We start from the raw sequence: 12,475 nt of genomic DNA, 5'->3' as shown, positions 1-12,475 counted from the left end.
ACAGCACTGCAAAAGGAAGCTGCAGCGCTGCTGCCCGGGGGTAACCCCTCTCCTGCAGGCAGAGCCCCAGAAGCCCTCCTGCTAATGGCCCGTGGTGTCTCACGCCTGCGCTCTAGGGTTTGCACGACCCTCGGCGGCACAGCTCGGTAGGGATGCTTTTGGCTTATAGGTACGGCAGCAGGAAAGCTAAACGCATTCATAAAGTACGTGCTGCAGTATCTTGACTCGGGCTCTGAGATTGCCAAAAGATTGGGTCTTTTAATAAGGGGAAGAAATATGTAAAAACAAGGATTTTTATTATCATGGCAAGAACAATGATGGGGATGCCAAGATACTACTGCCTTGCAAGATAAAGTGGCACACGTTCTACACAATAATGTGTACAATGTCTGACGACTTTGGAGGTCTGTTCTCAAGCAAATTTCCCAATAAATTAACACAACAAAAATACTTTCATATAAAACAAAGTCCAAAGGATTATTTTTTTCTTTTTAAGTAAAAGCAAAACCTTCAGGGACTATATTACTTATCTCTCTCTACATATATAATCTCCTGATTTTTTTTTAAATAAATTTATTCTCGTCTTAGAAAAATAAAATGAGTAGCCAATTTAGTCAACGGAAAATATCTCACAGACTTAAAAGCATGCCCAGCAAGCATAGCCTTGTAAGACTAAATTAATGTTAAATCAAAGCAATTCATTACTATACCAACCTAGTCTGCAATTCACAGTTGATTACTACAAAGTGTATTTTTTAAATTTTTTTGGCCCATATAAAAATAACATATTGCAACTCAAAGTGCATTTTTAAAATAAACAATCAACTATTTTTATCAAATAAAATATTTACACCATTTGGTTTTTACAGTCAGAAATGCGCTTCATGCGATGACCATGGGAACATCATCTGAAAATCCAGTTATCATTGGGGCTTCGTCATCCTCATCTCCTGAAAAACAAACCCAGAGCTCTGTTACGCTGCCTGCAGCGTTTCATGGGGCAGGAGGACACCAGCTACCAAAGCTGGCCACAAAACTGCCCTCAAAACCAGTATATTATGGCCTTGCTCGTGCTCTTACCTGGTTGTTAAATCTATTATATTCAGGTTTTAACTGACTTGCATTAATGGAATCATAGAATGGTTTGGGTTGGAAGGGACCTTAAAGATCATCGAGTTCCAACCACCTTGCCATGGGCAGGAACACCTTCCACTAGACCAGGTTGCCCATCCAGCCTGGTCTTGAACACTTCCAGGGATGGGGTGGTTTAAGTGAAGCTACTAAAAACATTTATCCTGGGCCAGCTTTGTCCTCTTGGGAGAGGAACACATCCATAGAGATTTTGATGCCAAAAGTGGCCCAAAGCATGATGAAGTTAGGTCTTGCACTGATTTCACGTTCTTAACGCTGTGCATGAAACCAAGGGCTACATACCTAAATCATCTCCCGAGGAGAAGATGGCTGAGCCCAGGCGGGAGCTGTAGTGGCTGTTCGCAAAGGCCGTGAAGCTGTTTTGCAGCCGTCTGTGCCTCAAGTACAGCACCACAAACCCGATCCCGAGGGTCACCAGCAGAAGGAACAGCACCGGTACCACGATGGCAGCGACGTCTGTGGATCTATCAGTTTTTGAGGCAGAGGAGTCTTCACCTAGGATGAGGGAGGGAAAGAAGTGCCATTAGCAACTGATCGCTCATTTCTCTAGGAGTTTGTGAGGCTTTCGTTAGTCTTTGTGAAGGAGGATGGAGAAAATGCCAGGGTCTTACCAGTTCCTAGTTCATCATAGAGAAGCGTGGCCGGCTCGCCGCACATCTGCCCGCTGTACAGGCACCTGGCCTGAACGGTGAATGAATAGTTGTGGCCTATCTTCAGGTTGGAAACTTTGAAGAAGTTTTCTGTGGTGTTCCCGAGATAAGCCGTCATGTTCATCAAGCTGTCAAACATGTGAATCTCGTAACCCTGAGAGTTGTGAAAACAAAGACACAAACCCCAAATCACTCGGCTGCAGAGGTCAGGTTTGCTCCTTTCTGATAGGGCTTTGAAACTTGTTTTTCCTCCTGAAACCAGCTTGATGCAATGCGTTGAGCTATCAGCTGGGACAGAGCAATGCAGAGTCTCCTCCAGGCACGTGTCAGTGTGCCTTGACCTTGGCCAGGTCAGGGAGGAGAGAAGATTTCACTCTGTCTGGTTCACTCTGTTCTTAGCATCCACCCGAGACCACTCAAATCACAGAGTCTGGTAACAGTGATGGACTTTTTGGCGTAGTTTGCTACTTGCCCGGGCCCTGATAGAGAACACGTCACAGATTTTCTATCAAAGTCTAAATAATGACAATTGGATCTATCAGCATTAGTGCGTTAGTCACGATACAAATTGAAGTGAGCTCTACATAGAGGGCTCATCAAGGACGCTTAGAGGAGCAGAGCGTACGGCTGTATTTTAAAGAGTCTGTGAAAGGAGTTTTTTTCTGAAACAGCCTGTAGGACGGGAGAGACAGCCCAACTTACCCGGCTTTCATTGAAATTGCTTTCCTTTAATGCCAAACTCTTCCAAAAAAGCAGAATATGGTCATTTTCTGTTATAATTTTTAAGGCGTCTGGTGCAGACAGTGGAACTGCAAATGAGAAGAAAATGGCAGGCAGGTAAGGTTTTAGCACTGGAGACACTTTTCTTTTGGCTGAGAAACAGCAACGGGGTCACTTCTGAGACCTAGTATGTTATAGGGATCAGCACAATACTCTGCTTAGAAAAGGGCCGTACTGGAGGAGACGATACTGTGGCACGTAATCTGGTAGGAGTTTTTCAGTGAGCTTTTACGGTAGGACCACAATGGTACTTGATGGTGTCTACACAGCCAAACCGGTGTCTTTCCCACCTCCACCTTGGCAGGAGAAAAACTCCCCGGCTGTCCTTGAGAGGCTTCCTCTCCGCTCCTGCTGTTTGGGGGTTTAATTGGGAGCTCTCCTCCCCGGGAGCTGCAGGGAGGCCTCTCGGAACCGGGCTTTGGCTGTGGGAGAGGACTAAGCGTTGCAGAAACACTACTGCAGCCTCCAACCAGCGCAGGGGTGGGATGGATGGTGTGAGGGATGGTGCTGGATTCCTTCTAGGGAATCTCGCCCCGGCACCCACCCAGCAGCACTCTCCCCTTTACCTGTGCTGATCTTCACGCTGGATTCTTTGCTCATGTTTCCCAGTTGAACAATCACGTGGTATTTGCCTCCCGGTTCAAGTTTCTTAATGGTGTACTCCACCGTGCTGTTCCGCGTTTTCACTTTGTAGATTTTATCTGTCTTTCTTACCAAATCTTTAACTGCGACAGCATATAACTGGAGGGGGAGGAAAGGCACACCCGGTGAAAGATCTAACTTCCTTGCAGACTCGCTAGCAATCTCATACAATGGTAGGACGTTAGACGGGGGGGAAATTTGAATGAAACCATGCCTGCACTCTGGGAAGCAAGATTTCAACCCTCTTGCTGCACTCGCCAGATCCCTGCCCAAAATCAGTAGTTACAGATACAGAAAATGCAGTTACTGGAACGGATGAGGGCAGGAGCAAAATCTCAGGTTGTATTTCTTAATGAAGCACAAGGATGCGATGCAAACTCCTGCCCTGTCAAACTTTCCAGTTTTGCTGGGAAGATTTATACCTTTGCCGTTAAAGACTCTGGACCAGAATAGGAGCGGAAAGCTTGCTGAGAAAATGACTTGCCTGCAATGGAGCGAGACCTGACCGTACGCCGGCATGCCAGAAAACAGAACCGGGCTTTGTTGGGACTGCACCGGCGCGGGAGGCAGAGCCCGCAGCCCAGCTGGCCCCACGCCTGTCCTGATGACCCGTGGGCTCTGCTCGGGCACCGGCCAGCCTGGACTCCAGGGCAAAGCCGAAGCCCAGGAAGGTTTTTTAGCACATGCCCAAGTTTGCTTTCAGACTCAGTCAGCAACAGGTATCCCAGACCTGACTCTTTTTGAACCCAGTGTGAATGTTATAGGCCTGAGCTAATGGCCAGTGAAGCAAAGAGAGGAAATGCACGTCCCAGAGGTGTCAGCATCTTGATGGCAATGATTCAGATGGAGGGTAGACCTGATCTCAGACTTAGTTCTCTGTCAGCAGCAGGGCACGGATCTGCCTTTGAGCCAGGGTTTTGCATGCAAAGGGACAGGAGAAGTCGCTGTGAGATATTACCATGTCCTGGTCGGGCGAATCGTAGGGCGATTCCCACTTAATGACGGCGAATGTCTTTCCGGTGTGCACCGAGTGGAGGTGCCGAGGGGGAAGCCGGTTGTCCGGGATCATCTTCACCACAACGTAGTCGGACGGTGGCCCTTGGTAGGGAGACATCACACGGACCTTGAAGGGATGATGCAGCGGTTAATACTGTGCCTGCACCCTTCGGTAGCAAGCTACAGCCCACAGCGCAGGCAGGAGGGGGAAAAGAAAAGGAGCCTACCAGAAACAGGTACTGCTCGTCCCTCTGCACGAGCACGGTCATGTTGTGGGAGGTCGTGGTGGTGTTGTGAGGGCTCCTGTACAGCTCTAGGAAGGATGTGGCATAGAAGATGCCATAGACCTGCAGACGAAGGGCACAACAGGGACGGTACAGAGCGTGGCGAGGGCCGCGGCTCCCACCCAGACTTTCACTGGCTGTCACTTTTTAGGGACATGATGCAAAGAGACCCTTTTTCCTCTGAGCACTCTCTCCTGCCCACTCGCCCCTGCGCTCCCCACCCCAAAACGCTGGGCACAGCTCTGATAACACAGCAGTCAATTGAAAGACCACTGGAGCATCACGCTATCTGTATCTCAGCCACTTCTCCACTGGATCAGTGGCTGAACAAACAGACAACAAGAAGGCTTTCTTTGCTTCTGTTTAAGGGGAAGCAGAGGCTCTCCCTCATTTTTTGAGCATAAAATTTTCAGGGCCTTGCAATTCAGTCCCAACAAGTGACCCTAGTTTAAGATTTTGCTTGTGTTTTGAGGCTCTGAGCTAGACCCCATCCTGGCTGGGGAGAAAAGAGATTCGGTGCCTTACGACATTCCGTGGTCCAGTCCAGCTGCACTCCACCGCAGTCTGGTTGATGGCCTTGGCTTTGAGACTTGGCGATGCAGGTCTTGTCCCACTGGTCACCACGTGTACAAAAGACAGAGGGCTGTCACCCAGCTCCGTCCTAGCCCAAGCAGAAATTTCATAGGGGGTGTGTGCTGTCAAATTTGCCACTGAGCAAGAAGAGAAACGTGCGCCATTAGGTGAGGCAAAGTACTGCAATGGCAGGGTGAGAGCACTAGGATATGGTCAGCGTCATCAGTCTTAGAGAGAAGCCTGCCTCTCTCGGTTTGTTTTCATTATTTCTGAGTAATCTCCTTTATACAGGAGCATCTGGGACTCTGCTATCTAACTTAGAATGTGCTTTTCTGTATCGGGATGCTTTCCCGTATCTAGACTGTGCACACCAGAGATTTTTTGAAACCAGAAATTTGATTAATAGGGACATGTACTGTATATAAGCCCAAGAAATTGTTGACCTTTTGCACAGTAGATAAGGAACCACAAACAAAATCCCGTGTGATGAGAAAAGGCTACTGTAGCTCTGGGGGATAAATCCCAATTCCACTTGAAAACTCTGAGTCCTAAGAACAGAGGCCAAGGATTTGCTGGTTTGTCCTCCCAAGATTTATGCTTTTCTGAAAAGAAACTGCTCAGTTGCAAAAAAAGGAAAAAAAAATCTTATAGATTTCTGTAAAATCTTCCATTTGGTGTTGACTAAAGCAGAATTTGACACTTTGCACAGAATTTACCTTTTTGGATGGACTTTTCTCCGTCTATGATCAGAGTCCTTTTTTCCTGCCTGTGTGTATCAAATGTCCAGTAGATGTTCACGATGTAACCGCTGACCTGTCAAGCAGCAAGGGCACACAATACGAATGATCAGTTCAGCTGTTTTTGCCTGCAGTGAAAGACTCACCGTTGAAAGTCTTTGCATTGTGTTTTCCACCCTAATTTAGAGAGCTGGGGCGGTTTATGAGTAATGTATGTGGCGTGAAATAACTAGCTTCAAAAAGTAACTGCAATACTTAAATAGGTGACAGCTTATCCACCCAGTGTTCAGCATTTATCCAATGCAGGTCTTTGTTTCCTTTATTCTAGTTGCAGAAGTAAAGGTAAAAATTTTACCTTGATATTAGTAGTCATTTTTAGGCTGAAACTGATGGAGTCCTCGCTGTAGCTCTCAATGTGTATGACAGGTGGAGGAATGGCTGGAAGGAAAGAGAGAAACAGCTGTTACTGCAGCACAAAGGAATACAAATACTTATCGAGAGGGGACAGGTAAAATACGGGCTTTCATTATGACAGTCACCTCTCAGACCAGGAATCCCCCCATCGTCCAGGCCCAGCCTTGCACGCGCCCCTCAGAGAAGGCACCGACATGCTGTACCTTTGTCATCTTTTCAGTCAACCACCTCAAAGCTGCCTTGTCTGTGCCCGGCTCAGCACAGGCGGGAAGGAGAGAGGTCTGGACATAGGTATTTACTTCTGAACTCAGTGGGACAAGCTTATATCACAGCTAATGGCTTCTGGCTGTCTGAGAAATGGCGAGGGAGCTATCGGTGGGGACAGCTGCCAAATGCTCATGCAAAACCTGAAGGGAAAGTTATTACGGGTCTTTCTACCTCTGTTTTTCTAACCATCAGGTACTCGTGTACTTCATATCTGAATCCTGCAACTTTAGTAGCACGGTGTTTTCTTTCCTTCCTTTGTCAACATACTGAGGATGTGCTTTTATCTAACAAATTAGCAGACAATTTTGACATCAGAGTATAGGTTTGGATGGGAAATTTGGCATGAATACAAATGATTTCAAAAGGCTTTTCTAAAAACAGTTTGGAGGGAAATGATTTACTGTGTTGTTTGAATTTATCAACTGTCAGACTGTAATGTTGTGATAATTCTTGGGAGCCTCAGTAGTCTTTTAGTGGTCTAACCTACACGAGATGCAGAAACCATCATAATTATAACCTAAGAGGGAGAAGAAGGAGCAAGCATCCTTTCAGGCAGTGACAGCAAAGGAGTTTAGTGGTAATGTGTGTCGCCTATTCGAAGGTAGGGTGTAGCCTACACAAGTCAGAGGGAATCCCTCTGCAGTCCAGGAGAGAGAGGCACCTTCTGGACAGGCTTCTTGCCCACTTCCAGGGCAATACATCCATCCTAGGTGCCACAGAGTTCAGAGGAAGTGTCAGCGACCCGTTCAGACTCGCCGCTGAACTTTGAAGCAGCTCAAGTTAAGTGAAATGGTATAGCAAAGTTGTTAAATAGTGCAAAATGCTCAATAGGCAAGAATAAAGGACGAGGAGGTGGTTATGCATGCTGATGCTAACACTTCGGGCTTATTTTTTGCCTTTTTGTTATGTTGTCTGAGTTGACTGAAACAACAACATTTACCTTTGCCTTTTACGGTGGTTATGGATTTGGAATCACTCCAATTTCCCACTCCTCGACTAGTTACCGCAGCAACCTTTTCAAATAAGAGGGTTAGTTAATATGAACAAATGTACGCCGCCAACATTGTATAATGCAAACAGAGAACGAGGTTAGAGCAAGGTTACGGACATGTCGGAGCTCATGGGAAAAGGACTTGGAAGCAAACAATAGCTTAATTACTTAGCAATAAAATGCTTATTACAGAGATAAAGCAGACTACTTTAAGTCAATTAAAGGAATCTAAGAGGAGGGAGGTGCATCCTCTTTCCAGATAACCACTCTCTTATGAGATCTTTGAGAAGTCCATCAAGATAAGGAGCTTTGGACTTTATTGGCTGTAGTGTAGGTAAGAACCGTGCTGGTGAAGTCCATGCGAGCGCCGAATCCAGTTCCAAAGATTTATTTGGGAACAGATTAGAATGGGAAGGAATACCAAGGAAGGAAAGACTCGCTCCAACCAAGTGTAAGAATAACATTGATCCATGGGTGGGGAGAGGGGTTTATCTCACCTCCCAGTGAACTGCCCCAAGAAGCCACGCTCATTCAGCACAGGGAGGACAGACAACGGCAGACTATACATTTCCCAGGGCTCACCGTGCAGACTTTCATTTCCTATTCTTATTACTTCTGTCTATAATTACCCAGCTTCTCCCGTGTACAGACATTCCCCACGGGCAGATCAGCTTATTTTCCCAAGTGATACAGTCAGGACCAAATTTATCTCTGGCCCAGATCCGGCGCAATTGCAGTAACATTGGAATGGGCAATTACTAGCGCAGATTTCATAATACAGCCAAGCCTTCTGGGAGAAGGTGCAAATCAAGGGCCTTTATTCAGGCCCTGAAACTATATACGTTAGCAGCGCAAATGCCAAGCCCCCATTGAGGGTCGACATTAAAGGGCAGGGTTTTAACAACGTACTTTTTTAGCAAGTACTTGACTGTGCAGGACTTAGCCCATTTAGTGCAAAGTAACGAGAGCGTGCATAGAGAGAGACTTGAAAATACTCACTCTAACTGTGTATAACGTGTTGACCTGTAAGTTCTGGATCTCAGTGTAGTTCTTGGTGGTTCGAAGGGACGACCACTCCTTGGAGCCACTCCTGCTGTATTCCACCTAGGAGCACCAAAGCAAGAGATGAGGGTTCCACAGTCAACAATACCGCGGGGTGACAGGTCCATCTGTGTCAAAATGTCAGTAGAAAGAAGTATGAAAGCTTAGAAAGGGAGCCAGAAATGAAATTATGAACTTGAGGGCTGTGTCGGTACCTACAGCCCTGCAGCATTTCTTCTCCCAACTTGCCCGATGCTCTCAGTGGACTTCCTCTACGAACTGTCCTACTCCTGGCCCACCCCCTCCGCAGAGATAGCTGGGTTCAGACAGGCCGGCCTGCGCTGCTGCGAGCCCCCAGCAGCCACCCCCAGCAGCCTTCCCCATCCCGCCACCGATCTGGACTCGGCCCCGCCGGACAGCAGGACTCACGATGAATTCCCGGATGAGGCCGTGGGCGATCACGGGGGGACTCCAGCAGCCCACCACCACCCCTTCAGCTTCTTTTTTCAGGGACAGCTGCAGGTTAAAGGGAGCATCTGGTACTAGGGAGAGAAACGGAGGTGTCAGTGACAGTTGCAGTTGTGCCTCCAGATCACACGGGGAAAAGCAGGATTAGGCCAGGGTCTCCCTGAAAGGTTGGGACAGAGGGGGAATGGCCCTATGGTCCTGGCTTATGGGAGATGTCTTCTTCCTGCAGTTGTATCCTGAGTCCCTTTCACTCCCATTCTGGAGCAATGAAGCCTTTTTTGTACCTGGGGTGAAGCTAGGACTTTGCTAAGCTCTTTATTTTGCATCCCTTCCTTAGCCTGACCTCCACTCTGCAGCGAGAAAGATGGCGCTCCTTGCGCGCGGTACCGAACCGTCCCACGGGCTCAGCACTGCACTGTAAGAAGAGATGAACTTCCCAGTGATACTAAACCACTAAGTCACGGGGAATAAAGGGGGCAGGTTGGTGACTCCGTGCAGGACTGACTCTAGGCAGCCCTTTTCCCCAGTCCAGCACAATTCCCAGGCCTGTGGAAAGACTCCTTTTGTTACTAACGGGGATACCTCCGCGGTATGTACTTTCTAGGCCAAAGCGGCATGCAGCAGGTCACCCATACGAGCCATGCAGGTCTGCTTACATCCTTCGGGTGTCCGGAGGGTGATGAAGTCATTGGTGTTGTAGACTCGGCTGAGACACTGCACTTGGACTTTCACCTGATAGGTACAGTCAGGCTTGAGGACTTTCAAAACGCTGTTGGTTTTGTTGCTGTGTGTTTCCAAAATCTTCCAAATGCTTTCACCGACCATCCTGCACGAGAGAGTCGCACCTCTCCAGTCAGGACAGCGTTTAGTAACAAAGGGTGAAACGGTCTATCTGTATGGTCAGAGCTTGCTGCTTAGTTTCCTTTTCAGTAACGCCACGCCACCTGCTTGAAAGGATGCTTTTTGAAAGCCTCAACTAAACAGAGCCTGGGGACTTGTAAGTGCCGTCCTCTGAGGTTTTTTATGACTGCTATGCTCTAGTTTCCTGACTTTGTTCTCATTGTTAGCCGCCCCACAAAGACAAGAGCCGAGCAGAAAAAAAAATCCCGAATATAGCCACATTACCGTCTGTGTAAACAATCTGGAGGAAATAAATACAGCTTTTTACAAATGCCCCCCAGTTACAACTATTTCGGGTCTCCTTTGCAACCAAGTACAAAGACTTTGCAAGCAGAACTAGATTGCACAGTTCTCAGCCTTTCAGGCCTGATTCTGAAGGGCACTTTGCTGTAAGGATGTGCGCGCTGATACTGTGGCCATGCCTCTCCTATCCTTTACGTGATACGAATAGCGATGGGTCGTGCAGTGTAATGTGCAGCGTACCTGTAATAGACGTTGTAGACGCAAGAGGCTGAGGACATTCTCTTTGGCCGAGCCCACGTCAGAGTGACATCGCCGGAGAAATCGGCCGTCCACTGGAGGTTCTGGACTTTGTACACGATTGTGTCATCTAAGCAGGCAACAGGAACAGTTAGTCTATCGGAGGGAAACAAGCCCTTTGCCCAGAGCAGAAACAGGAGTTATGTTCATAGCACAACCAACGTGTGGAGGTAGAAACAGTAGAATGACCGAAGGGAGTATTTGCAGCGTTCAAATGAGATGTGTAATTTAGGTGGGCGTTATCAGTGGGGAAGAGCAGGCCCTTCAGAAGGCAGTTCAGAGCAGGAACTACCCCGGTGCTCTTAGTTCTCCCCAAAACATGTTGGTTATCTTTATGCAGCATCATGCAAACATTCCCTTTCCCCCGAGGAAAGACAAAGCGTGGCTGTTGACGAAATACTCTGAAGCATCATTTTGGAGGTATATGAGTGCAAACCGCTCGGTGCAAGCTAAGTCACTCTTCTGCTCATGCGACGAATCTGTGCCGTCACTGTAAGCCATCCAGGGCCTTTCTTTGCGCGTTTTGCCTTATCACATCTCGCCTTCAGCAGAAGGCCCCAAGCAAAGGCTGGTAACTAAGGCAGTAGTCTGGGGATTGCCTTGAACGCGAGCTCTGCGGCCGAATCGGCACCTGACCTTGGGAGAGGCATTTAGGGGATAACAGCACCGTGACACCCAGCACCGGCAGCGGTAGGGACTCGGGGTGCTTATCTGAAACAGCCCAAATCCATGCCCTGCTCCCCTAGGCCACTCCCTCCTCTCTCCCTCCGGGGTCCGTGTGTCGGAGCCCACATCCGAATGCCGTGGCCTGGCCCCGCCCGGGGGCTCAGCTTCATTCCCAGTGCCGTACAGAAACCAAGCGGAGCAGAGCCAAACCGCTGCCGCTTCGCTGTCCCCAACCAACTGGAAATGAAACCCGGCAGGCACGCGGGTCTGCGGACAGGCACGGCAAGACAAGCTATCCTAGGGAAAAGACAGTTTCCCCTTGGCGCAGCAGCCGAGCCGTGAATCTTGGCAGCTCCTTCCCCCTCCCCTGAACCCGCTAGCCTCTCCCAATCAATATTTAATTAAAGAACTAAAACCTGATTGATGCTCAACCCCCCAAGCAGTTCGGCAGAAAAGCGGCTGAATCTCATGGCTGGCCAGAGACAGCGATCGATCGCTGTTATCTGCCTGGGGCGGGCTGCGGTGTGCGTCCCGCCTGCCTCTGCGGGGCCACCGAAGGCCAGTGTGGGAGGACCAATGATGGTGTCCAGGCATGTGCCATGGCTCCCAGGGTCACCTTGCAAAGGAGGACAGAGACAGAGACTATTGCTTCACCTGTGGGCCATGTGAAATAGGCAGCTTTGCGCCTACCCGTCCTAAAGTTGTTTTTCTGTGTCTGAGGCTGCTGGAAGACAAATTGTCAGTGCAGGAACTGGCCAGAGAGTTTGTCCCAGCTGGTTATAAATAGGTGAGGAGGTAGCTTGGACAGCTGAACAGAGGCAGTTCTGTCTAGGATGTTGTGAAGGAAAGGTCGCGTACCCAGGAGAGGATCTCTGCGTGCCAACACAGAGCAGGGCATGAGAAATGGGAGAGGGTTGCTGCTTACCGGTACAGTTCTTCTCATCGCTGCTATCTGAGCAGTCCAGATATCCGTCACATCGCTCTGTCACCATAATGCAGGCCTCTCCATCCTCGCATTTATAACCGTTAGGGCATGACAGGGTGCTGTGAGTAGCTGAAAGAGGGAGAAAGGTTTCAGGACTCGGGGCAGGAAAGTTTCCTCACCAGCACTGGGCTGTTTGCAATGCCAGCGCTGGCACTGCTGTGTCAAAAGCAGGCGTGAAGCTGGGGCGGCTGCACGTCAGGGTTGGAGCCCAGGCAGACCGTCATAGGGCTATCTCATTCTGGCATGGTGGCACCAGAAAAACCTGGAGCTTATCCCACTGAAAACAACCACCGGACTTCTAGTGGGAATGGCACTGGTTGTTTGGGTTGTTTATTCCTTCTTTTTTACTGCAATGCTGCGTTTACTGCAAGGATTTCACCAGCAATAAA

General features: G+C 48.6%; 1 protein-coding gene across 1 annotated transcript in view; it reads right to left on the bottom strand.

Moving 5' to 3' along the window:
- Window positions 1–476: 476 nt before the first annotated feature.
- Window positions 477–12,475, bottom strand: part of SORL1 (sortilin-related receptor, L(DLR class) A repeats containing) — a 39,286-nt gene continuing 27,287 nt past the window's right edge. Inside the window, exons 32-47 of the mRNA XM_009890774.1 lie at window positions 12,027–12,155; window positions 10,379–10,505; window positions 9,652–9,821; window positions 8,957–9,069; window positions 8,486–8,590; window positions 7,436–7,508; window positions 6,170–6,252; window positions 5,794–5,890; window positions 5,030–5,214; window positions 4,448–4,567; window positions 4,183–4,347; window positions 3,149–3,323; window positions 2,505–2,611; window positions 1,764–1,956; window positions 1,435–1,647; window positions 477–950 (exon numbers count right to left, since the gene is read on the bottom strand). Of these exons, the coding sequence (XP_009889076.1) occupies window positions 883–950; window positions 1,435–1,647; window positions 1,764–1,956; window positions 2,505–2,611; window positions 3,149–3,323; window positions 4,183–4,347; window positions 4,448–4,567; window positions 5,030–5,214; window positions 5,794–5,890; window positions 6,170–6,252; window positions 7,436–7,508; window positions 8,486–8,590; window positions 8,957–9,069; window positions 9,652–9,821; window positions 10,379–10,505; window positions 12,027–12,155 (2,123 nt within the window). The 3' untranslated portion in view covers window positions 477–882. The remainder of the gene's footprint in view (window positions 951–1,434; window positions 1,648–1,763; window positions 1,957–2,504; window positions 2,612–3,148; window positions 3,324–4,182; window positions 4,348–4,447; window positions 4,568–5,029; window positions 5,215–5,793; window positions 5,891–6,169; window positions 6,253–7,435; window positions 7,509–8,485; window positions 8,591–8,956; window positions 9,070–9,651; window positions 9,822–10,378; window positions 10,506–12,026; window positions 12,156–12,475) is intronic.

This window comes from Charadrius vociferus, unplaced genomic scaffold (genome assembly GCF_000708025.1).
Source record: "Charadrius vociferus isolate BGI_N301 unplaced genomic scaffold, ASM70802v2 scaffold858, whole genome shotgun sequence".
Classification (NCBI taxonomy): Eukaryota; Metazoa; Chordata; class Aves; order Charadriiformes; family Charadriidae; genus Charadrius; species Charadrius vociferus.
This window is presented reverse-complemented; position numbering and strand designations above follow the sequence as displayed.